Source organism: Gorilla gorilla, chromosome 4 (genome assembly GCF_029281585.2).
Source record: "Gorilla gorilla gorilla isolate KB3781 chromosome 4, NHGRI_mGorGor1-v2.1_pri, whole genome shotgun sequence".
NCBI lineage: Eukaryota > Metazoa > Chordata > Mammalia > Primates > Hominidae > Gorilla > Gorilla gorilla.
In genome coordinates, this window is record NC_073228.2 from 124,546,343 (window position 1) to 124,571,791 (window position 25,449).

The 25,449-nt window shown below is 34.6% G+C and overlaps 1 protein-coding gene across 6 annotated transcripts in view; it reads left to right on the forward strand.

The window, feature by feature from the left end:
• Window positions 1-25,449, forward strand: part of PRR16 (proline rich 16) — a 382,721-nt gene that overhangs the window by 259,808 nt on the left and 97,464 nt on the right. For 5 of the 6 annotated variants that reach the window (XM_063706721.1, XM_019026184.3, XM_055386525.2 and 2 more), the window contains one exon: window positions 17,136-18,496. In XM_063706721.1, coding sequence (XP_063562791.1) covers window positions 17,136-17,891 — 756 coding nt within the window. In that variant the 3' untranslated portion in view covers window positions 17,892-18,496. Of the gene's footprint in view, window positions 1-17,135; window positions 18,497-25,449 lie in introns of those variants that run through there. The other variant, XR_002005792.3, reaches the window with a different exon arrangement.

The window sequence follows — 25,449 nt, forward strand, 5'->3', positions numbered from 1 at the left end:
AGAATGTTGAATATTGGCCCCCACTCTCTTCTGGCTTGTAGAGTTTCTGCCGAGAGATCAGCTGTTAGTCTGATGGGCTTCCCTTTGTGGGTAACCCGACCTTTCTCTCTGGCTGCCCTTAACATTTTTTCCTTCATTTCAACTTATGGGAATAACGCCTCCGCATCAAAAAAATGTTTTAAGAAAATAAAGTGACCCTCTGCAAAGGGCATGCCCTATGATAGCTTATTGTTTAGGAAAGACTAATGCAGATATTTTAATTTTGAGGAAGATTTATCGAAGTGTTTTTTTCTAATGTGCCATAAGAGGATAACTCTGTGGTGACTGCATGTAATGACACTGAGTCTTTTAAGCAAACGGTCTCAAAATGTTGACCTGTGTGTGTGCTGATTAACTCCTTCAAGCAGATTTGGCACAACTTGCTCAATCAGTTTTTTAAATTATTATTATTACACCAGTGTTTGAATATCTGTAAATTTCACATAAAAATTGTTTAAGTTTCTCTGAAAACCTTTTGAAAAGGGCAATATGAGGCCCTCACACCCTCCCCTCTTTACCATAGTTCCCTGCTTGATGGTGGTGTATTCACACACCTCCCCCACTTAGTTTGCCAACTCTACTTTGTCATGTATTTGAAAATGTCTTATTGTTTTTTAAAAAAATCCTTATATAGCTCTTATGTGAATTATTAACATTAGCCTTCTGGAAAATGTGTTATTAGAATAGGTAGATATTACAAATTACTCAGAATATTTAGATATTATCCTCTAGTTTTTGGTTTTTACATATGAAAATCATGTGTCCTAGAGCGCATATAGCTAATCCTCCACATACTAAAATTGAAATTTCAAAACATTTTATTCAAACTTATAATTTTAAATTACCCAGCATATTTTAAGAGATGTTTTTTAAATAATGATATTAATTTAAATGTCACAATTGTTTCACCTTTTCTTTTAAATTAGAACTCAGTAAAAGAGAAAGTCTTGTTTTGAAAGAAAAAAGTGTTACTAGGTTTTTACATTCACAACGTAAAATATGCTAATTGATTTTTTAAAGTAATAATTCATAGATAATTTAATGAAGTACAATAGAAATATACAGTTTTGAACACTGGGGGCTTTGATTTTTTTTTAACTAATGACAGTATATTTATGAAGATAAACAATGGCGTTTATGTGACTACCAAAGGTTTTAGAGTATAATTACAATGTTTTAAATATTATAATGCATAAAATAAACAATACTTTTATTCTGACCATAAGCAAAATATGTATTGTCTTTGATGCACTGTAGGTGATGTAGGCAAATTTTATATTTGGACATGTGAAAAGTGATAAATAATGCAGATTCACAATGGGATTGGTTTTACAGTTTTCATATGTTCATTGCCTTAACATTTTTAGAAGTTAGAAAAAATATTCTATGTTTTGCCTTTCTCAGTACCACATATAGAACATGTGTATTTATAGTATCTCCCAACACAGTTTTGTTAAAATTAAACAACATGAATGGCTTTTGCTATGGATCCACTAAATTCTCTGTTTTCATAAAAAAAAAAAGTGAATGTTGAAGTCTTTCTGGGATTTGGCAACAGAATGAGAGCTGTAAAATATCAATTTTCAAAATCTCTTGGCAGATTTAAATGACCATTATATTTGTGATGTAGACTTTCATTGTTTTCAAATTATATGTAATTTATTTTTATAAAATATCTCTGCAGCCCAATGACAGTGAGAGCAAATGGTTAGAAAGCCTATTCTACAAGAATTTCAAGTATTAAACCCTCTCTTTCATGTCACTTATTCTGGATGATTAAATCAGTCAGGAAGGTATTAAATTTTAAAATGCAACCCCCTTACTCCATTAAGAATGCTAGAACTCCAGCACAGAAAGGAATATCATAATGCTTGTATACCTTTATTAAACCAAGGATAATGTCCCCATTGGCATTCATGCTAAGCACACTCCCTTCATGGTTGAACCAAACTTGGTATTCTCAAGTTGTGGAGGATATGCCAAAGATGGGCTTTAGAGATTTTCAGATGTTTTCACTAACGCAAAAATAATGTAATGTAATCTCCCAATTTGTATCATTTTCTGTAATTTCCGTAGATTTGCTTATGACAAGAATAATCGTTTTTTTATGACTTGCTTTATGGCACTTTTCTGTTTCAACTGCTAGTGACTGCCTATTACCTTCAGGTAAAACCCCACTCATTAGCATGGTGTTGAAGACCCTTAGGCATTCTCACACCTCTTTACCAGCATCTCTTTCCCTTTCTGTCTTTACACACTTCCTCCTTTTTCTAGCTTGCCTGCTTATTTACTAAAATCCTAAAATGTGCACATATACACACACACCATACCCCTTACACTGCACTACATTGGATGATTTTGTATTCCTAGAACTCTCGTTTAATTTTTCAAATCTTTTACTGTGCATTTTATTGTGCCTAATGTGTTGCCTACTTTTTTCTACCTCTTCTCTCAAAGATCAGATATCAGAGTTTCTTTTTTTTCTTTTAAAAAAATTGCAAAGTACAGAACTAATGCTAGAAAAAAGACTGTTTTATCATCTCAAGCTAGTGAGAGTCCAAATCATGAATACATCTAACCATCTTACCTTTACATGCAGTAGTGTTATCAGTATCAACATTTCTAGTAATATTACTTTGAATTCATGATAAATGCTATTATTTCTACAGTGAAAATATATGCCTGAGATATCAAGGAGAGGATAGAGTTTTCTGATCTTTTTAACAAGTAATTTAATATTGTGCATAGATACTAAGATAATTTAAGCAAATAAAGTATAATTTACTAAAATTTGCCTTCCTTTGCATTGTATACTAAACATTTTGCTCAGTATCTGAGATGTAAAAAGTAAAAACATGTCAAAACGTCATTTTAATGTAAATGTAAATATTTATTTAAAAATATTGATAAGTGTAATACTGTATATTTCAAACTTGCTTTAATATATCACGTGAATCTTCTCTCTATGAAAGTGCCATACATTTTAAATATGTGTGTGTATATATATATGTATGAAAAAGAGAGAAGTTAGAAATCTCATGAACATATCTTATTTACCACCCAGATTTATTACTTCAAAAGTTTATAATCAAGCACAAAATGTAAGCAATAAGAATCTAATATAAAAACACTTTGTTGTAAGACTTTTCCTTTGATTCTTATATGTTTATTGTTCATTCATTCAACATATATTATTATTCTAGACATAAATGCACAGGATTTCCTGCCCTTTGGGAGGTTACAGTCTTGCCAAGGAGACAAACCTTAAGGGGCTAATTACACAGTGAATCACTGGATCACCAAGTGGCACAAGGTGTGAAGCACACGGACAGGAGCTCTAGGGCTGCATAACAGGACTTGAAGGCAATCGGGAAGAGTGCCTTGAGGAGATACAGGGGATAATTCTTGAAGGGCAGGTGAGGGGTCTGTGTGTGTGTGTGTGTGTGTGTGTGTGTGTTGTGGGGGGAAACAGAGGAACTAGTCCTAAGTAGAGAATGCCTTATATAAGAACCCACAGGCAGGAACTTAGCATCTTCTAAGCACTAAGAGAAGTGAAAAGAGTGTGGAGTGAGGATGGGTGGCACAGGAGCATCCTGGTGTGGATGGCAGGACCTGGATCCTGGGAGTATTGTAGCTTTATTAAGTATTTCATCTTTATCTTAAAAGCAATTGCAAATTAATTAAGGGCTTTTAATAATTTATATTATAGATATATATGTGTGTGTGTGTGTGTGTGTGTGTGTAATAGATACATATTTAAAGAAAGTCTTCTGTAACTGCAAGGCAAAGAGTGGATTGAATGGGAGAAAGAGTGGATTGGATACAGCATACTCTTCTTATTACATTACTGTGATGCTTGCAGAATATTTTTTATTGAGCTAGTTTAACATCTATAGGGAAAATTAAAATAGACAACTTGAGGATTTAATTCATACTTCACAAATATGAAAAGAGATTATAGATATTGAAAGCTATAAGCTTGTGTTAAAGTTTACAGTTCCATTATCTTGACTTACAGTTTCTTTCTGAACATGATTAACATAATAGAATCATTTTGAAGTGTATACACACAAAATGCAACTAGTTGCATCTTGTACATCTATTAGCTTACTAAAGCAATTGTGATAAAGGATGTTTCTTTTGCCACGCTTTACAGGAAGCCTCAGTAGAGGCATGCGTCTGTTAAAATCACAAGATAGGTGATGAAAACAGGAATTAAAGTTAGTAATGACATTTCAGCCATTATAATCTGTGGATAATGTTTGTTACAAAGGAAAAAAAGTAAAAATCTCATTTACTAAAACTTATAGACAAGTAAATGTGAGAATTACATGTAGTGACTATAACATGCAATACATTTAACTATATTGAACTATGTGATGCTTTAGTATCACTTTCTCCCTTAGTACTTGTTTTATGTTTCTTTTTCCTAAATAGCATTTCGGCATGTGCCGATTAGAAGTTAGAAGTGGTGCATGATGATTTCGGGCATTTCTACGTATTTCAAGTGCAGCTCACAAATGCTTATGGTTGTATGACAAAATGAATTAAATGAAACCAGGTACTTTGGTCTTATTTTATGGGTCTTTAAAAAGCACATAAACATCTTGTTTTACAAATTATAGAGTTAAAATTTTTACATCATTTAGTGTTTCAATTAACATAAACTCCTGAATCTTGTGTAATTTTTCAAGGCTACAAGTGTCTGTTAACATTTTTACACAAATCTTATCTAGGATGGAATTTTATATTTAGATATGGGCTGTCTATATACTATCTATGCTATGGCTATAAAATAATTAGACTTAAAACATGAACGTACTAGGCCAGGCACAATGGCTCATGCCGATAATCCCAGCACTTTGGGAGAATGAGGTGGGTGGATTGCTTGAGCTCAGGTGTTTGAGACCAGCCTGTGCAACATAGCAAAAACCCATATCTAAAAAAAATAAAAAATAAAAAATAAAAAAAAATTAGCCCGGCATGGTGGCACATGCCTGTAATCCCAACTACTCAGGAGGTTGAGGCAGGATAATCACTTCAAGCTGGGAGGCGGTGGCTACAGTGAGCCGAGATTGCACCACTGCACTCCAGCCTGGCGACAGAGTGAGACCCTTTCTCAAAGAAAAAAAAAAAAAACCTACTAAAACATGTGCATTCATCTACAGTCTATGTACAAATACTTCCTACATTTTTTTTCATCAGTGGTGTAAGTACACATCTTTTGGAAATTGAGCTTTAAAGTTTCAACTAATATCTAAACTCTTACATGTTGACGCTACAGGGCCTCCTGCAACCTCTTAACTGCTTTTTTGGCCATGTGTGGTACTGATATGCCATCTACCTACTTTATTTTTTACCAATATAGAAAAAAATTGTCATTCATAGCTGCATGCCGCTGTATATGCTGTTGTCTCTGCCCCCCTGCCCCCCTTCCAAAAAAGGCTGGGTTACATGTAATGTTCCTTGGATCCTATGCATCTCTTCTTTCTCGGATTCCATTTTTATTGTGCCCGAATATCTCGTTAATTAACTTTTAAAGAATGGATGTGAAGGAAGTAAGTGTCTTTGTCCTTAATAGCTAAAAATATTTTAATTTACTTTTACAAAAGATTATTAATTTAGCCAGGAATTAAAATTGGAGTTGAAATAATTTGTTCTGGAACTTTTGAAGTTACTAGCAAAATGTCTTTCACTGTCTATTCCTCCTGAAGAAACTGTATTGATCATGTGATTTGTATTTTTTTCTGAGTATCTTGAAATTGACTTTTCTTTATTTTTCATTCATTCTCATCAGCACTAAGTTGGCCCTTTACATTTGAAGCTGCATTTCTGTTGTCAACCATGAAATTTTTATTCTTCCATTATTTATTTTATTATTACCATCTCACATTTTCTCTTTTTCTGTTTCTGGAACTCCTTAATCAGTTTTTGAAGCTCCAATATTGATCTTTTTGCTCTATGTCTTTTAACTTTTTTCTTGTATTTTTAAAATGTATTTTTGCTTTATATTTAATAATATTTCTAAGATTTTATTTTTATCTTTAAGCCATTAATATTTTTAAAATTTAACATTTGTTTTATATTCCAATTTTTTATTGCTTTTTTACACATGTGTTATTATTTTATAACTGCAGTACATTTTCAAGCATCTCTAGATTAATTAGACTTACTACAAAGTTCTATTTAGTTTACTAATAATGGCAGCTTCATCTTTAACATTGATCAATTCATTCATTTTGGTCTTTCTGTTTTGTGTTGTTGCTTATTTCAAAAATCTCATGATACTTAGTCATATGTTCTTATAGATGTTTTAGAATCTTCCCACATATGGAGCAAGAGCAAATGGCTGGATGCTGTGACTCCATCTTCATGACTTCCCCAATGAAAAAAATGGAGAGCTTTATTCGGAGCTGCTGTTAACCCGTACTCAGAGCATTCTTATCCAGTGACATTGTTCCATATTTTTATAGCAAGGATTTCAGTTTTTTTTTTTAAGGTTATTAGCTGTTACTATGTTGCCAATCGTGTTGTATGTGAAAGAGTGTGGGGCCATTAGACACAATGTGTTCTTGTTAAATACAGTGATTCAACAATGCCCCACTCTAACTTTTGTATTACTTCTCACTTCCACTTTTTCTGTATTCCACTTTCAAATTTGAAATCCTTCTGGGACTTCATCAGTACTTTTTCCACCTTTTTATTAACTCATCTGTATATTTATAAAAATATCTGGTTAGATTTCACTTTTCTCCGGAAGTTTTCTGAGTTTATTACTATTCTTACTTCTTTACTCTCATTTAAAGATGATCTGAGGAGGAAGACATGAAGTACATATGGTCAGTCTCATTTAAACTAGAAACTTATTTTTTATCTTCAATGTCTTACATATTACCAGATGAATAGTACTTGCACAGTAAATTATAATTGAATCCAATTGAACACACAGAAAAATAAGACAAACTGCATTATAGTTTTACTTGCTTTTGACCAAAAATATTATTAGATATTAAATACTTAATTTATTAGGCTCAACTATGAATAATGGTTGTTGTCTATTTTAAAATCTAGTTTATTTCCAGAGAACAGGATGTAAGTTGTCACTTATATGCATATTATAAAAGGAAACAACACAACACCTCCCAAAAATCCACCTTACTCTGTTTCCAAAAAAACTTGCAAAAAAAAATTTAGTAAAAATTTTTAAGTATATATCCTCCATATTTACTTTCTGACAGTATGATTAGATATGTGCCTTTGTGTGGCTGTGTGTATTTTATTGTCACTGTTTGTTTTAGTATCTCTTTCAGAGAAAGCTTGTTGCTTTGGAATATCCTTTCTTCTTAATTTTGTAGAAGAACCATATCCCAGATAAAAGTCTACATTCCCCAGTATCCATGTATCAAGATGACTTTATTTTGACTGGTGAGATGTAAGCAAATAAAATGTATTGCTCCTAAAACATCTCCTTAAAAAAGAGTAGTTGTGACTTCCCCACCCTATTTCATTCTACCTTTTGAAATGTATATGTGAAGGCAGGGCCCCATTCCTGAATTTGGACATGAAAATAGAGCCCACCCCCTTGGTATAGCAGAGCAGAAAGTTAGACCTTGGGTCTCTAACAACATCAAGATTGTCTAACTTACTCTGGATTATGTTTATTTTATATATATATATATATGTATGTATGTATGTATGTATATCTGTATGCTTTTTCAAATATATCAAGGAAAAAAGAAAGAGTTAAATAATACAATTATGGTGCTTGAGATGTTTCAGACAGCAAAGACAGACATGCTTAATTTCTTTAGGTGATAAGGAGAACTTAAGAACAATGTGGAACTATGTCAGGAGCCGATTGGCCTCATCTCTAAGAAACAGTAATATTGTTAACGAAATATGATTCTTCTAGAAGTCCAAAGACAGGCCCAGGAACCCAGTGCAGTTCTAGTCTTCCCTTTGGAAAAAAGCATTTAGTGAAGTTCCCCTGAGCGACTTTTTCATAATGGACATTGGACATTTTCAGAAGTCAAAAGACGCCCGAGTCACTCCTAATTTTTAAGGTTTTTATAGATTCTTCTAAATAAATAAATACCAAAGAGAAGTTAACCAAATTGTGATATAATTTAAATGTTTCCATTTATTACATTGTTTCTAGCACAAGTAGAATTCAAAATAATTTTACCTTTCAGAAGATAACCACAGTGTTTATTCACACATATCAATTCATATACAGTCTATCAGAAATACTGTGATCTAGCAGCAGAACACGAAGTTGTAGGCTGTATAATGAAGTGCTTATTTTCATCCTGTCAGTAGATCATTAGGATAGGTGGGTAGAGATTTTTGACATTTTATATGAAGTGTGTTTGTGATGACTATGAACTCAGGGCAAAGTGGCCCTACTGTGTCCTTGCTGGAATATCCTCACTGTTGACTTCACTACTTCCTGCCTCGCCTCTGTTAGGCTTATATGAGGGCACTTCCAGAGGAGGGTATGTCAGTTGCTATCCTATATATTATGCCCGTGTTGGACACAGTTCTTTTACCGACCAGCATTTGGACTCAGCTACTGAGAAAGGTCAAATAGTTATGGGAAGGTAGTGTATTTACCGGTCTTCTTCCCTTGTTAGAAATTCCTATAGCTCCCATTAATTTCTCTTTTCAGTTCTTTGCTGATAATGCCACCATATTTAAATTGTGATTGTTTTTCTAAGTCAATCTTAAAGATCTTTCAGGAATCTATAAATCTTCTTGGAAAGGTTTCAATCAGGGTTAAGTTCCTTTTTTCTCTCCATTAAGTTTGTTATTGCAAATTCTTGTGGTTGAGAATTGTTGACAAGGAGGAGCTAAAGATTCACTCAAATTGAAAGAGGTTTTCATTTTGTTTTGTTCTTAAGGCAATTGAATTATATTTTTTTATTAAAAAAGATAAGATTTAGGTTCTAAATGCACTTAGTGCTATATGGAAATGTATTTGAAGAAAAGTATATACTTAAACTCTCTTAGTTGTTTCGGAGTTGGACTAAACTGCTTTTTCTTTTTCTTTTCTTTTCTTTCTTTTTTTTTTTTTTTTTTTTGAGACGGGATCTGGCTCTGTCTCCCAGGCTGGAGTGCAGTGGCGCGATCTCGGCTCACTGCAAGCTCCGCCTCCTGGGTTCACGCCATTCTCCTGCCTCAGCCTCCCGAATAGCTGGGACTACAGGCGCCGGCCACCACGCCTGGCTAATTTTTTGTATTTTTAGTAGAGACGGGGTTTCACCGTGTTAGCCAGGATGGTGTCGATCTCCTGACCTGGTGATCCGCCTGCCTCGGCCTCCCAAAGTGCTGGGATTAAGCTGTAAACTGCTTTTTATGTCAAGCTTTGGAGCAAGGCTTTACGAGTTAGGCAAAATAGGAAGAGAGCTCACCAAGTCTCACCAATTCTATATTTTTCTCTATCTAATCCATTTTTATGTGTCTTTCTGGGCCATCTGGGATTGGAGGGATTAAAGATGTTGAAAATCAGACCCAACCATGGAAAGCTGGGGTAGGATGGAAATAAAGGCAACAAATGACTTTTTCCATAGTATCTACATTTATTCAGTTACCTCACTAGGCAAATTATTAGTGAATTCTTACTATGTGCAGTCACTGTGCTCTCTGCCAGGGATAAAAGATGGAAACACATGCTTATATGTTCTGAGGGGAATACACATAAATAGACAGTCCCAATACATTAAGGCAATTGTAGTAATAAAAGGACAAAGCAGAGTGGGAGCTTAGGAAAAGGATCTACTAGTAGTTTTTTTATCTTGCTACTTTGCTGAATTTGTTTACCAATTCTAATAGTGTTTTGGTGGAGTTTCTAGTCTTTTCTAAATATAAGATCATATCATCTGCAAATAAAGATAATTTAACTTCTTATTTTCCAATTTGGATTCCCTTTATTTCTTTCTGTTATCTAATTGCTCTAGCTAGGACATCTGAATTCCACTCTCATGACACCTCTATGGTGCCATTACCTTTATTCATTGCAGTTTAAGATTTATAGAAGTAATATAAACTGAATTTGGATTTCCACAAATAACTTAGATTATATAATTATTTAATTTCTTCTTAATCTGCTTTTCTGTTTTGAAATTAGATATATTTATCCATATGTGAAAATATTGAGATTGAAATATTGAAATATTGAAAATATTGTGATTCCTAACTCATATTTATCACTATTCTTAATTATTCCACAGTCTACTATAGCTTCCTTGTATACATGGTTTAAAAAACCTCCTGGGATTGTCAAACACAACATCTGCCATTATCCTTGTTTTAAAACTCTCTTTGTTTCACTGTGATTAACAAAGTCCTCCACAGACCCAAATAACCACAATTATTTGGACAAATGACTCAATTTCAAGTTTGAGATACATTTTTTTCTAGATACCTGATGTTTAGTTGTGGATGTTCCTAGATTTATTTTTGATGCCATGCTATCTTCTCACCTCCAAATGTCTGCAAAAAATCTATCCCTTCAGTCCTACTTTCTCTCATTTTGTTTTATCTTTAATTTCTATCATGCCTGTGGTTACTAATACTTTAGGTGCAATTTCATACTTTGAAATACCTTAAGCAAAACAGAGATGTGCAATTATAAGGATATAGTGGATTCCTTTTCTAGGTGATTTATTTATTTCTCACTTGGCTGTAATAAAATCTAATTGGTTAAGTAAATAAAATGCAGCACCCTTCAGTATGTTTTCCACATATCATCTGTAAGATTTACTTATTTTATTTCTTTCTAAATATATTTAGCTAATGTTAGATATTTACTATTCAACCTTAAGAGAAAGGGGAAGAAACCCTGCCCTTTGCCACACATGGATGGACTTGAAAGACATTATGCTAAATGAAATAAGCCAGATACAGAAAGAAAAATATTGCATGATCTTACTTATATATGGAATCTAAAACAACAACAACAAAAACAACAAAATCAGTGGTTACCATGGTCTGAGTTGGGGGACAGGGAATGGGGAAATGTAGGTCAAAGGATACGAAATAGCAAATATGTAGGATGAACACACTGAAAGATTTAATGTACAATATGAGGGCTATAGTTAATAATATTGTATTGTATTCAGGATTTTTGCTAAATTAGTAGATTATAGCTGCTCTTGTTGGGGAGAAATGGGTAACTATATGAGATGATGGATATGCTCATTCGTTCCACTGTAGAAACCACTTCACTGTATATGCATTTTATAACCTCATGTGTACCTTAAATATCCACAATAAAATTTATTTAACAGATGTTAACATTTTCTCAGCATGACTTTATATCCTTTTAAAAGAAACAAAATATTGATGTTATGTAGCTGATGCCTTCCCTCATTCGTTCCTGTCTCCTTCTCTGAATTTGATGTGTATTATTTATTTCCAGGTATTAACTAAACTACCTGTGCTTGTATGCATAAACAAGATATACCTACTGAATATATCTTTTTATTATTTCTTAAAATATTCAACATTAGATTTTTGAGATCCCTGCTGATACATATAGAACTAGTTAATTTATTTTAACTACTTTATATTTGCTAACACAATCACTTCTTAATAGATATTTAGGTTGTTTCCAATTTCTTGCTATACCAAAAGTGAAAAACCCGCAAGGAATATCCTTGTGTATTTCCAACCCTGTGAACATCTATTGGACTTTCCCTGGTGTTCGAGGCTATGTTCCTAGTAGAATTGCCACAAAGTGTGTACATTATTCAATTTATAAGATATTCTTTAAAAGTTGTCTGAACTGACTGAATTTACATTTGCACTGACAATGCGTAAGTTCCAATTATAGCTATCATCACCAACAATTGGGATTATCAGGTTGTTTCATTTTTACCAAATCATTGAGTTTGAAATGTTATGTTGTTTTCTCAAGTTTGCATGACCTCAATTACTAGTAAGACTGAGTGTGTGGTTTTTAGTGTTTGGAAATTTGTGTTCACTTCATGTGAATTGCTACTTCATAATCTTTTTTCCACTCGTGTGTGTGTACACATGAACATGAACTCTAAATTATGTTTTATTTATTTATTCACCTAAGTTGGTATAGATACTATATGTTGTTTTGCTTAAGAAAGATTTGGACTAAGTTCTGTGCTTGGAATTAATATGGCTGCATCAGGTTGCATCTGGATATTTGCCTGATAATATCTTATTTCTATAACTTTATATTGTCTTTCTGTGTCTCTTTTTGACAGCAATCACTACTTTTATACATTATTTTAATCTATTTACACTTGTGATTGCAAATATATTGGCATCATTTATTCTATTGTATAGAGTGACTTTCATTTACGATGCTTTTTGTTGTCATTTTTTAAGATTTCTAATTTTCTGCCTTGTTAGATTTATTGAGTTTCCTTTGCTCACTTTTTATTTCTTATTTATTTTGGAAGTGAAAATTTTATATCTGTTATTTCAATAGTTTCTGTAAAATTTACACATGCACTTTTGACTTAATAAAGTTAATCAGTATCAGATAGATAATAATTTTCCTCACACACACAACAAAGACAATGAACTTAAATAGTTTAATTCTGATTGTCCTACAGACATGTTCTTTTTCCTAGTATGTAGCTTCACATTTTTCTTACCCAGTCCCAAATTAGTCATTAATATATTATGTTTTGTAATCAATGCATAACTTGACTTACTTGTTTACCAATGCCTTTGTTTATCTATGCTTCTTGCATTCCAGTTCTTCCTTCTGATTATTTACCTTTCACTGAATTTTCATTTATCAATACTTTCAATACTGAGCTATAAGAGCAATACTCTCTCAGTCTTTGTTGTCTAAAAATGTCTATTTCTCTCACTTCTATATCAGTTAAACTATATTAACATTCCCAATTATTTTTCAGTATGAACCTATTTCTAAATTTTCTTGGGACCACTGTTACTTGTGGGAAGATCTGTCAGCCTAATTTTTGTTACTCTATAAATATTTGGTGTTCCCTTTTTTGTGGTTGTAAAAGTTTTATCATTGCTTTTCAGTGTTTTCTGGTTTCACTATGGTATGTCTGAGTGAGAGTTTGTTTATATTTTCTTGTTTGAAACTCTGTGTACTTTAGAGGACACTTCAGTTCTGAAAGCACTAATTCATTGTCTGTTTGGATAGTACATCTCTCACTTCTGCAACTCTTTAAAAGAAAAATATGTGGTACTTTATCATATCATCTCAAAGGCTCTCACAGGATAGCTGCTACCTAACTATCCAACCTCATCTCTCACAGTGCCCTTGAGCCAAAACAGTCTTTAAATCACTCACACTCAGGTGATCTCTTCTGTCAGCGGACCTTTATCAGGCTCTTTTCTGAGCAGACTGCTTGAACCACTCTTCTGCCAGTAAGCTCCAACTCATCCTTACAGAATGCTTCACTGACCTTTCTGATGGGGTCTTCCTCTTCTAACATCTTATATTCTTCAGAGCGCTTGAGCTAGTTGCACTTTTAAAATTACTTGTTTGAGGATCTAGTCAAAGTGAGGCCCTTTCATGGATTGTCTGCTCCATGAAAGCAGTGTATTGTTTGTTTTTTATTCTCTTGGAGTTTTATAGGCACTCGGGAAATAACGTAGAGACTGAAACCAGGTAGGAATCATAAAACCAGCAGGAACTGAGGTGGCATTTATTCATCTCTGAAAATCAGCTTCACTTCCCTCCTAAAAAACCTGTTTTCTCTCATTTGCTGCAGAATTTACTATGATAAAATGTGTGGAGTAGATAACCTCCAGGTGAAATAGGACAAGGACCCATGAGCCAAGACTGTCTCTCTACTTCTCACATTCTTTAGATAGCCTTTCACTTTAGTTTCTAGACAGAGCTTGAGAATATGCAACCAACTTGGTGGTCATTTATGGATAAATTCTTTCCTTCCCATTTTCTTCTAGAATAACTGAATAAGTTTTGAAGTAACAACCACTTCCAAGAATCAAATTGGAGAGAAAATGCTTTTGCTCACACTTAAACTGAAGAAATAACCCTCAGAGCATTTACTTAACAAATATTTGCTGAGCCCCTGATTAGTACCGGTTGTTATGTTAGGCCTTTAGAATGCAATAGGAAAAATTTTAAGGATGTGTCAGAGTTAACCTAAGAGAAGAAGGAAGAGCATTTCAAGAAGAAATAATGGTTTGTGCAAACATTCTGTGACAGGAAGCAGACAGGCAATTTTGAGGGCCTAAAGAATACCAGAGAGATTGGGAACAGAAATACAGAGTTGAGGACTGAGAGTTATTTAGGAGCATGAGACAATGACTAGAACTGACTCATACTAGCTAAAAACCAATCATATTTTTTTTAAATTTTGTGAGCTGGTTGGTTGTTAAACACAACAGTTATTAAAAGTGAAACTGGGCTGAAGCGAGTGGATCATGAGGTCAGGCGTTTGAGACCAGCCTGGCCAACATAGTGAAATCCCGTCTCTTTTTGTATTTTGTAAAAATACAAAAAATTAGCTGGGTGTGGTGGTGGGTGCCTGTAATCCCAGCTACTTGGGAGGCTGAGGTGGGAGAATTGCTTGAACCTGGGAGATGGAGGTTGCGGTGAGCTGAGATCGCATCACTGCTCTCCAGCCTGGGCGACAGTGTGACACTCCGTCTCAAAAAAAAAAAAAAAAAAAAAGTGAAACTGTATAAACTTAAACTAATTACATTAAAAACAAAGGTTTGCTAATTGTTCCTTGTTATTTTTAATTATTTTACTGCAGTTCACTATTATTTGTGCTCCTGAGTTTATTTATGTATAGTACACTTTTTTAATTGTATGCTACTGTACATTTATTCCCAACCTCAGGTTCAGTAATGTCGCATGACTAACCTGAAATCAACCACAGTGGAATTTTACACAAAACCTTTCAAATGCAGACTTCCTTACACTGCCAAGAGCCAGCTGATAAACACCAGTATTCCATTGAGTGAGACTATGCAGAATCCTGAAGTCTGTTTTCAGAATTGATCTTTATCACAGGAGAAATGAGCAGACATAGAAAGGATTTAAACAGGGAGTTAACAAAAGCACACTTCTGCTTCAAAAAAAACCCAAAAAAGTCATTGAGACTACTGAAATAAAAAAAAGCAAAGTGGCTTTGGATAGTCCATACGGTAAATCATAGAGGCTCAGAGTAGGATGACAGAAGTGAAAATGGAGGAAAGTGAATGGATTTAAGATTCATTATTTAGGAGCTAAAATAGAAGGACTTGTTCTCCTGACCAGAAGGTGAGTGAAAGGGTGATATCAAATAGAGTTTCTGGATTTCTGGTTATTCAGATGTGAGGTTTGTGCTGTCATTTGCTAAAATAGAAAATACTAGAAGAAATTTGTTGAATTTACTATATTTGTTGAATGTTTTGAAACTGCTGAGTTTGCAGGCCTTCGAGACATCCAAAGACTGAGCCCTGGTGGCCTTTACCTGCCCGGTGGAATCAATCACTTAAGAGCCTCATGAGGAGGAAGTAAAGTCTATATCCTGTCCAACGTCTAGATGCTTTTGGTGTTTTCATTTTGAGCCCAATCCTGCCACCATGTGACAAAGAACCAACTTCACAGTTGATTAAACTTAGACCTAAGTAAGAGAGGAGGGAAAAATCTCCATATGGAATAAATGTGATGGAAATGTGTGAAATGAAGGAACTGTCTGCTTACATAAACTATTTTTAAAACAACCCATAACTTTTCCATTCTCATATATGTATAACAGTGCATGTATGGTGGCTATGAGAATGGCCTCCAAGACCTCTGAATGCAGAGTGTAAATGACTGAGGACCCTGATGCTGTACTCTGAAAGTCAGCATTTGAGCAGTGACCACACTGCTGCTCCCAGCCAATGACTGAACAGGGCAGAGACACTAAGGTAGCCCTGTTATGGGAGATGTCAGACTCCCCAGTATCCTTGCCAAAGTCTCCTTAGAACTGCATTGTCTAAGATACTTCCATTCAATGTTCCTGTCTTCACAACCTCTCTCCTTAACGTGGGTTCCCACCTGTCTTATGCTCTGATGCCTCTGCCAGCCTTATCTGAGTCCCTGGCTCCTCTGCCTGGTACCTGTAGTAGCCCTTGACTGGTGTGACTTCCTGTCATTCACCCAGTAATAGTAAACATCTCCTTTGTATTAGTTTAGGGTCCTGGGCCCAAATAATTTTCTTTCCCTTTCTCCAAGGTGAGACAGCTTTTGCTTCTACCCTCTCTCAGAAGCAAAATATCTTTGCCTGTGTCTTACAGGTTGGAGGGTTTCTTGCTACTGCACCAGTAAAGGTTCTACTTTATAAGGGAGAACAGTCTGAGAAGTAAATGGGGTTTTGTGCCTGTGTGCCCAACAGGGGCTCTCTTCCATCTCTTTCCTCCTCTCAGCATGAGAGGTCTGTGTAAAGGAGGCCATGAGTGAGTACAGATGATACTGTGTCTGAGACTCCCAAGGATTCTAAATTGTCATAATAGCACATATTCAACCTTTAATTAGTCATCAAAGTTTTAGTTGTTTTCTTTATTCGCTCTGATGGTTGCTGCCTTTTTTCCTGTGATTTTCTAAAGGTTGAACAGTTGATGTTTTCTGTATATCCTCGGAGGGCTTAAAACTCTCGACAGTTGAGTTCATTTGGTTGCCTTGTGAGGTCAAGTCTCTGTTGGTCTCAAGAAAATTTATGATTTTGCAGATTATCTTTTTTTTTAATTTCAAGATTGGAAGCAATGTTCTCCTACAGCTTTCTGCATGTTAAGCAGAAGGGAAATGCCCTCTGATTATTTTTAAAAATCAGTTATATTCCTGCATCAGGTTTCATATTTTATGGGTGGGTATATCAGAGTCAGAAATAGAATGTATATATAAATCATATGTTATGTTCTAAGCATGTGAAATTATATTATCATACAGTTGGTCCTCTGTGTGATGGTCACTATTCTGTAAATTTATTGACTGAAAACATCAAGCAGCAATGGAATGTTCAGTTCAATATCAGTTAAAGCTTCCATAGCAGATTTCCCCTAGACAAAAATAAATTGTTTCTAGTATACTTTGTTTGGGTCATTCTTCAAAACAATTACCTTGTCCTTTCCACTAGGTGGTTGACCAGATTGACACCCTGACCTCTGACCTACAGCTGGAGGATGAGATGACTGACAGCTCCAAAACGGACACGCTGAACAGTAGCTCAAGTGGCACAACAGCCTCAAGCCTAGAGAAGATCAAAGTGCAGGCTAATGCACCGCTTATTAAACCCCCAGCACACCCATCTGCTATCCTCACGGTCCTGAGAAAGCCAAACCCTCCACCACCTCCTCCAAGGTTGACACCTGTGAAGTGTGAAGACCCCAAAAGGGTGGTTCCAACTGCCAATCCTGTAAAAACCAATGGCACCCTTCTACGAAATGGAGGCTTACCAGGTGGACCTAACAAAATTCCAAATGGAGATATCTGCTGCATACCCAACAGTAACTTGGACAAGGCTCCAGTCCAGCTTCTGATGCATAGACCTGAAAAAGACAGATGTCCCCAGGCAGGGCCTCGAGAACGAGTTCGGTTTAATGAAAAAGTACAGTACCATGGCTATTGTCCTGACTGTGATACCCGGTATAACATAAAAAACAGGGAGGTCCACTTACACAGCGAACCTGTCCACCCACCAGGAAAGATTCCTCACCAAGGCCCTCCCCTCCCTCCTACACCCCATCTCCCTCCTTTCCCACTAGAAAATGGGGGAATGGGAATAAGCCACAGTAACAGCTTCCCCCCTATCAGACCTGCAACTGTGCCTCCTCCCACTGCACCAAAACCACAGAAGACGATCTTGAGGAAGTCAACCACTACAACCGTGTGATGTATGCCATTAAAAAAATTGTTTTTTTAATTTTCTATATTATAAACATAAAATAAGTAATGAGCACTTTCTACTCAAGCAATAAAAAGCCCAAATATATTAATCCTGCATTCAGCAAAGTGGCATAAAAATCACCTGGTAAGTATGCAGCACATTGCTTATATCCTGGGTATGCATTATTTTAAATGTTGTATCATTAAAAACCTCAGAATGATGAAAAATATGAATGATGCATTGTTTTTGCAATTGACCTATGACAAACTGTGAACCTGCAGATTTCACCTATTTTGATTTACTATAAGAGCTGGGATTTGATTCATTTTATTTATGCCTAAGTCATCTATGCATTAACATGTCATATTCTTAACTTTGATCTAATGCTTTTTACTAGGAAATTTTAATACTGAAGGACTATTTTATTATTTTTTTCTAAAGATGTTTGTCACTAGTTTTTCATTATTAAATGCTGAGGCCAATACCAAGAAGTTTATTTTCTATATTATACAATTATGAATTACATGCTCAGCTATATATGTAATAAAATACTTTGGTCTGTGGAAATATTGTTAAATCAATAAACAATAGTAAATAATGACAAAAGCAAATGTTCCTCAGAATTAAAATGAAGTAGTGGTTCATTTAATCTCACTTAACATTCCTCAAAATGGGCAGCAAATCTGACAGAGTTTGGAGAAGTTACAGTGAGTGTATATCAGAATTTTCTAAATGAAATATCATATTCCACATCATAAATGAAAATTTACACACTACATATTTTATACTTCCATTTGGTACTTCAAGAGCCTTCTGTTGAACTTTCCCTATGTTGCCAAGCCCTCCTCGTACTCAGCATTCTTCCAGGATGTACCCTAAACTATTACATTGAGGCTGTAGGGTGTTTTGCCTCCTGCATTAGCAAGCTCTCTGCCTCCCCAAGTGGACCCACATTTATAGGAGAATTATAGGGGGATATCTGAATGCTTCTGGTATCAGGATGTGTTCAGCATTTGGCGTAAGTTTTTCCCACTCAGAGTTGAAAGATACCATGGGCTGTTGCTGTCTTCTAAAAGAAAGAGAAGAAATCTTTCCTTCTAACATCAAATAAAAATCCTCCTCTTCAGTCTTATCTACCAACTTAACAAACTTTACCCACCCATGGTCCAAATTTAACTTCCAATTTTATTAATTTCAACTGATGAGATATTTTGTCCTGGAGCTGGAAATGAGTTTCTCTCCCCTAGAGTTATGATGAGGACAGGTTCCTGAAAACAAAATTGGTTCATTAGTGGTAAGAGTAGAGGGAGTCATCTTTTGTGGAAATGTATTTATGGCATAACTTGATAAAGAATCCAATGACTTTTATGAATAGTTGGCTTTTGATCTCAAAACTGTAATCTTTGCACAGGCAGGTAGCCTTCAATCGTATTTCTTTCTTGCCTTTTTCAAGCTAGATCATGGTAATTTGAATAGTGTTTTTGACAGCTTCCTATTAAAAATGATTATATATTTTAGATGAAATACAAAAAGAAAATAGGACTTATTTTTTGAAGGAACAATCAAATGAGTAAAAAACAATGTCATGTTAAATATTTACTCAGCATGCGTTATGTTTCATAGGTGTTGGACATGAAAATAATGAAAGCAAAATAATCCGACTTACAATAATCAGAAAGTTACAAAACATAGATCCATAATCAAGAAAGACCATAATCTAAAATTTGTTATCTGTATTATTAATATGTTTAATAGATATGAGCCAGGTAAATTATAGACTTATTAAATACCAAAATAATGTGTTCTTAACTTTTTAATGCATGCATTTAGTCTTGATATAAATAAAGCCAGGGTTTTATCATATTTCTAGGGTTAAATAATTACTTCCTTTCACATGTCTATCAAGAGCTAGACCGTTCAATATTATAAACAGTTGTAGAAGACATGCAGTTTTCTTTCTTCAACTCAACTCATCTTTCCTCTTCCGCCAGTTACTGTGACCTAATAATCACCCTATAGTTTAAGACTGTGACACTTTTCGATGTCGGGGATCCAAGCCTGCTCCCAAGGTAGAGCTTTCTAGCAACCACACATCACCTACAGAACAGATAATTTCCTTGCGATAAAGCAAGATGAATAAATTTAATCGTTCAAGCTGGTTGAGTAAGGATATTGAGCCAGACACCTAGAAACAATCTCAGAGTTCCAAATTCGGTTCTCTTTCTCTAAGTATAGGCAAAGCTTCTCCATGAAAGACTATATTTTTCTGTGTGATTGGTGACATATACCAAAACTACACTTGTTTTTATTCAACACATAACTAACTAACTAACTACTGGCTTAGAAATGTGAGTTAAATACCATCCCCCAAATGTTATAGTTTTGACCTTGCTAATAAGGACCTTACTCTTTTATGACAGTTTATTTATAATCAACATTTAATGTTAGATTACAGCACTCTTAGGACTTATTTTGAATTTATTTACTCCATGCTATTTCATTTTTTATTAATGCATGGAATACATTGTGCCAGTATGTTTTCTTGCCCAAGTGATAATATTGCCACATTCACTGGAAATTAGTTATATTTTTGCATATACACAAACTTGTAAAACAGAAAGCAGTTAACATAGAGCATCATAATATTTGTCTGCAAACTTGTAATTAAAGTGTCATAAGTGGCAGCACAGTTTTTGCAATCAGCCAACATTGCTTCAAAATGTAAATGTTGAAGTGCAAGCTCTACACATCATCCATTAAATCATCATAAAATATAGTACATATTTCCTCTTCCTAAAGACCATAAACAGAAATGTTTTCCTCAAATACTTGAAACTACGTTTTGTTAACCATGTGCATTTGAACACTTTTATTTACACATAGCGTTTATCACAGAGCCAGCCTTCGTACTCCTTTGAAGGTGATGTTTCCACAAAATGTAAAATGGTAATACATTTCATTTTAAATAAAATAATATGATAATATCCATACTGTAAAAATAGGACATATTTCAAAAGGCATGGTAATCATTAATTAAATTGGAATACACAGGGTTTTTTGGTTTTTTTTTTTTTTACTTAAGACAAAGATTTTCCCATTTTTGGTTTGTTGTATTTCTACTGATGAAAGTTGAAAAGAAAATAAAAATTGTCCAAAGTTATCTTCCACCTACCAATAGTTATAGCAGTTATAAAGGGAAATGAAACACATTTTTAAGGTCATGCTTAAGCCAAATCTAAAAATATGTTCACAAAAATACAAGGGCATACAAAAACAGAAATTTTTCACTCTTCTGATTTGACGTTATTATATCCATTTCTTCCCTCATTCATTGAACAATATTGGAAGAAATGAATCTACTATCAGCAGAAGTGGTTTAATTAACCTAAATTATCCTGTATTTGAATTATAACTGCATCCTAATTATTAAATGAATAAAGGAATATGATATACAGTCGATATGGCTTTCTGTGGACAGATCAGCATGACTAGAGCAGCAGCTACTCACAGTCTCTGAAACTATACAAGACCTTGAATCTACAGAGTCTAACTATAGCTCTTTTTGGGTGCTCTGTGAAGAAAAGTCTGCGTAGTTCTGCATATAATTGCACAAGGAATGGTGTGATCAAGTCATGAATCACTGCTGTGACTGAATTTTTTTTCCATGGATTATATGTGATAATGCGATGCTGAGTCTTGTAATTATCCTGAAGATTTCGTTTCTTGCTTCTAATTCTCTGTCCCCAGCACATTTTGCTATAGCCTATGTTCCAAGTTGTAGCAAAAGTTTACATTGTAATGTACTTTGATAAAATACTGATGATTTCTAACTGGGGAAATGATTTATGAGCAATAAATTTCTATAAAAAGCCATATCACGAAAGTAGATAAAGTGCACAGCATCAATTACTAGACATTTTCACAAAATCACATCACCTTTTCTGGGTCAATGTGTAACTGTGACAAGTTTAAATGTTTACAGTAAACATTTTGGAGTCTTCGAATTCTTCAAGTTACATGATTCTGAAATAATGGCAGATGTGATGCTGTGATTAGGGCACACAGTAGTGTTGAACATAAAACTGCAGTTAGCCTTATCTTGAATCAGGAGTAGCAATTATGTAGGCTGTCACTTCATTTGAAGCACTTGGATTTATCATTCTGATCTATTGGGGGAAAAAACCTGAAATGTAATATAAAGAAGCTTTACAAATAACTCTGTCTTTAAAATACGGTTAAATCGACATGGGGTGTGGAATTGTGTAAAGACAAAGGGAAAATAAGGAGGAAATATTGCTTATAATTTATAACTTCTAGACTCATCAAATGTAGGTATATATATTCTTTCTCAAAGTTAACATATCTCTAATACTAATATATAACATAGGAATTAGCACACTTATTTACAAATGTAGAAATTCCAGACCTCAGTTTCAATATTCTGCCAGAATTTGCCCCTTGGTAAGTGTTGGGCTGGCATTTTGTGCTGCCAGCATGACTCAGCATGCTTTTTCTCTCCACAATATCGCCACTTAATTGTGTTCTTCATAGCCCCGAACTTCGTAAATCTTTCCTTTATTCTGATCAGTTATTTTGACGCTTGAAAGGGGTTACCTAATGTTGTTTTGACATTCTTAATGTGTTTGATCTTTGCAGAATATGAAAGGGATTTCAGGCAATTTAGCTACCATCTAAAATGAATCAGCTGCTGAATAATGAAAGCTTCATTTTCTCATGTATTATACCAGTGGCTTCACCTTTTAGTTTTTTTTTTCTAAGTAAGTTCAAAGACTATTATTTTGGATCTTTTCCCTAAGAAGTTCTGATTCCACAGAATTATGCCATTGACCCTGACTCTGTCACTATCATACACTGGTGTTTCGTTTGTGAATTTCATCTATTTAACATTGACCCCTAAAGCCAAAAGTAGCAATAGTTCTGCTCCATGGAACCTCTTAAGAGTGCTTACAACTCTCTCTAGTAAAAGCATTTCTATACTTTTGTTATTAGGCTATGGATATGATTTCCCTCTATTTCATAATATGATTGTCAATTATCCTAACCAATCAAAGGGATTTTAGACCAGCTAAATAAAACAATGTGTGCCTCAAGTGAGTCAGGGTTCATTGCAGCAAGACACATGCTGTCTAATCCTTATCAATGGCTTACTTTATTCTAAACACTCTTCGAAGGGTTTTACGTGAATATAAAACATCATTTCCTCAAAACATCTTTTTTTCCTTCATAACGACCCAATGTCTTGCACACAATTATTATCCACATTTTACATATGAGAAAACTGTGGTATTGGAAACTGGCTGCCCACGATCTTAGGGCCAGTAAGTGGTCAAGCGGAATTATAAGTGAGGCAGTCTGCCTCCACAATCCATATTCTTCACCATCTTTCAGCACCACCTAAAAACATCGATCCTGCATTGTGTACAGGTAATCTGTAGAGCTGAACATCATCGTTTTCTGGAATTTGCCTTAGAAGGCTGTTGGGAGATATAAGGTAGAAAAATAAACGTATTTCTGTGTTAGCCAAGATAGACTAGGCTGTATGCTATGGTAACAAATAACCCCAGTATCTCAAAAACATCTGAGTTCTTTGTTATGAACTCTGTCAGAGTTCACCCTGAGCCTGGGAGAATCTTTAGAGCAGGAGTCTCACAAGTAGTCATTCAGAAGTAAAGACTGTGTTGACTCTGGGAATCCAACATTCTCATTGAGGATCATCACAACATAGAAAGGGGCAACTGGAGAATCTTACTGGTGCTTTTACATCAGTTAAGATTTATGCACCAAAGATTGGTGCTTTGACGCCCTTGCATGTGTCATTGGCCAAAACTAGTCACATGGTCTTGTTTGTAGTCCCCTTATGCCCAGAAATGGAAGGAGATGTGCATATGGGTGTGGGCCCAAGTCATACCCATCACAGTTTCAAAGGAGTAATTTTTTAGTGTTTGAATAATTTGAATATTTTATAGACTCTTGAAGACTTTGTTTTCTTTTTATATTACCTAATGTTCACTTAACCTCACCATAAACTAGGATGTCATTTTATTTTAAACACAGATAGAAATGAATCTACTATAACCCTGCTAAAAGCTTAGTGGGGGGGAATTAACAACATTTAATATGATGAGGATTGAGTTTTATTACAACTTTTAACAACCATATTTGAATTGTGTCTGAGAATAGTCACCAACAGGCATTTTTAATTTAAACACGTTAGAATTGCATACTAAATTTTCAGTTGTCAAGTTTCTGAATAAATAATCTTTCAATTATAATTAGGTTGCTAAATGAATTGTCCCCCAAATATTACATAAACCTAATTTGAAGATACATACTTATCTCTCCAGAATAGCCAAATAAATATCATGACTTACTACAGAAATTTAGGACTGTGATGATGTAAATTATGATATATGTATATATAATATTAATCTAGAGGACAATATATTTGGATAAAAATATCAACTCGAAACAAGAAAGCCCGTGTTTGAGTCTCAGTCCTTCCAGATCTTAAGTGCTCCTGATAGAATTACTCAACCAGGTTTGAGATTTCGTTTAAAATGTAGATAATGGTGCCACTCTTTCCACCTAATGGGGATGCTGAGTCATTAAGTATGTATCCTGAGATCACCTGGACTCCTCCATTACAATGTAATAAACAATATCAACAGAAGGATGCTACAATTACACAAACCCCAGATGAACTTCTAAGGCAATGGGACTACAAGCTTCAGTTCTTTCCTAGACAGCAATGCTGAAATGCAAAATGGATGAGGCAACACGGATATGCAATTTCAGAATTCAACAAGTCTGCAGTCTTCAGAGTTATTGAATAGACAGAGCCACTAAATTATTCTACTTCATTCTTTGCATAGGTCAGAAACGTCTCCCAAACTTTTATAATATCTTCTAGATTGGTGCTAACTAGACTATGTATGGTCTCATAGGAAATTACTATTTACTCAATGTTTTGTTTTAAATTTTACTGTGTTATTTGCATGGGATAAAAGCTCTTCTGCTAACACAGAGTGGGTTACACACATAGTTAAGGTCAGTTGTATCTTCTGTTTCCTTTATTTACTCAAACGTCAATTCTTTCTCATGTCTTTCTTGTAGTAACATTTATAGAAATAATATGTATTACCCCTGCTTAATTTTATCTAATCCTTCACAAGGTCGTGGTCCTGTACTCGTTCCTCAAATTACATGGTTTCACACATTTTATTTCTAAATATTTATTTCTCTGGTAACATTAATTGTCTATCTTCTATTACCACCCAGTTTCCTAACAATTTCGCCTGTATTCCTCCTTTGAAGGACACCACCTGCCAACATGTTGTTATGAGGTCCTAATTACTTAATGAATGTGAAAATACTAAGAGTAAAACCTTGAACAAATACAAATCATTCTTATTAATTTGTGACACTTCTTACCAAATTACTCGTGTTCTTTGTTAATATGGTGGATTGTTTTTTATTTGCCTTAGTTGATGCTAATGATATTGTTTTCATCTTATTTATAAAGTAATCATTTTACTTAGATATT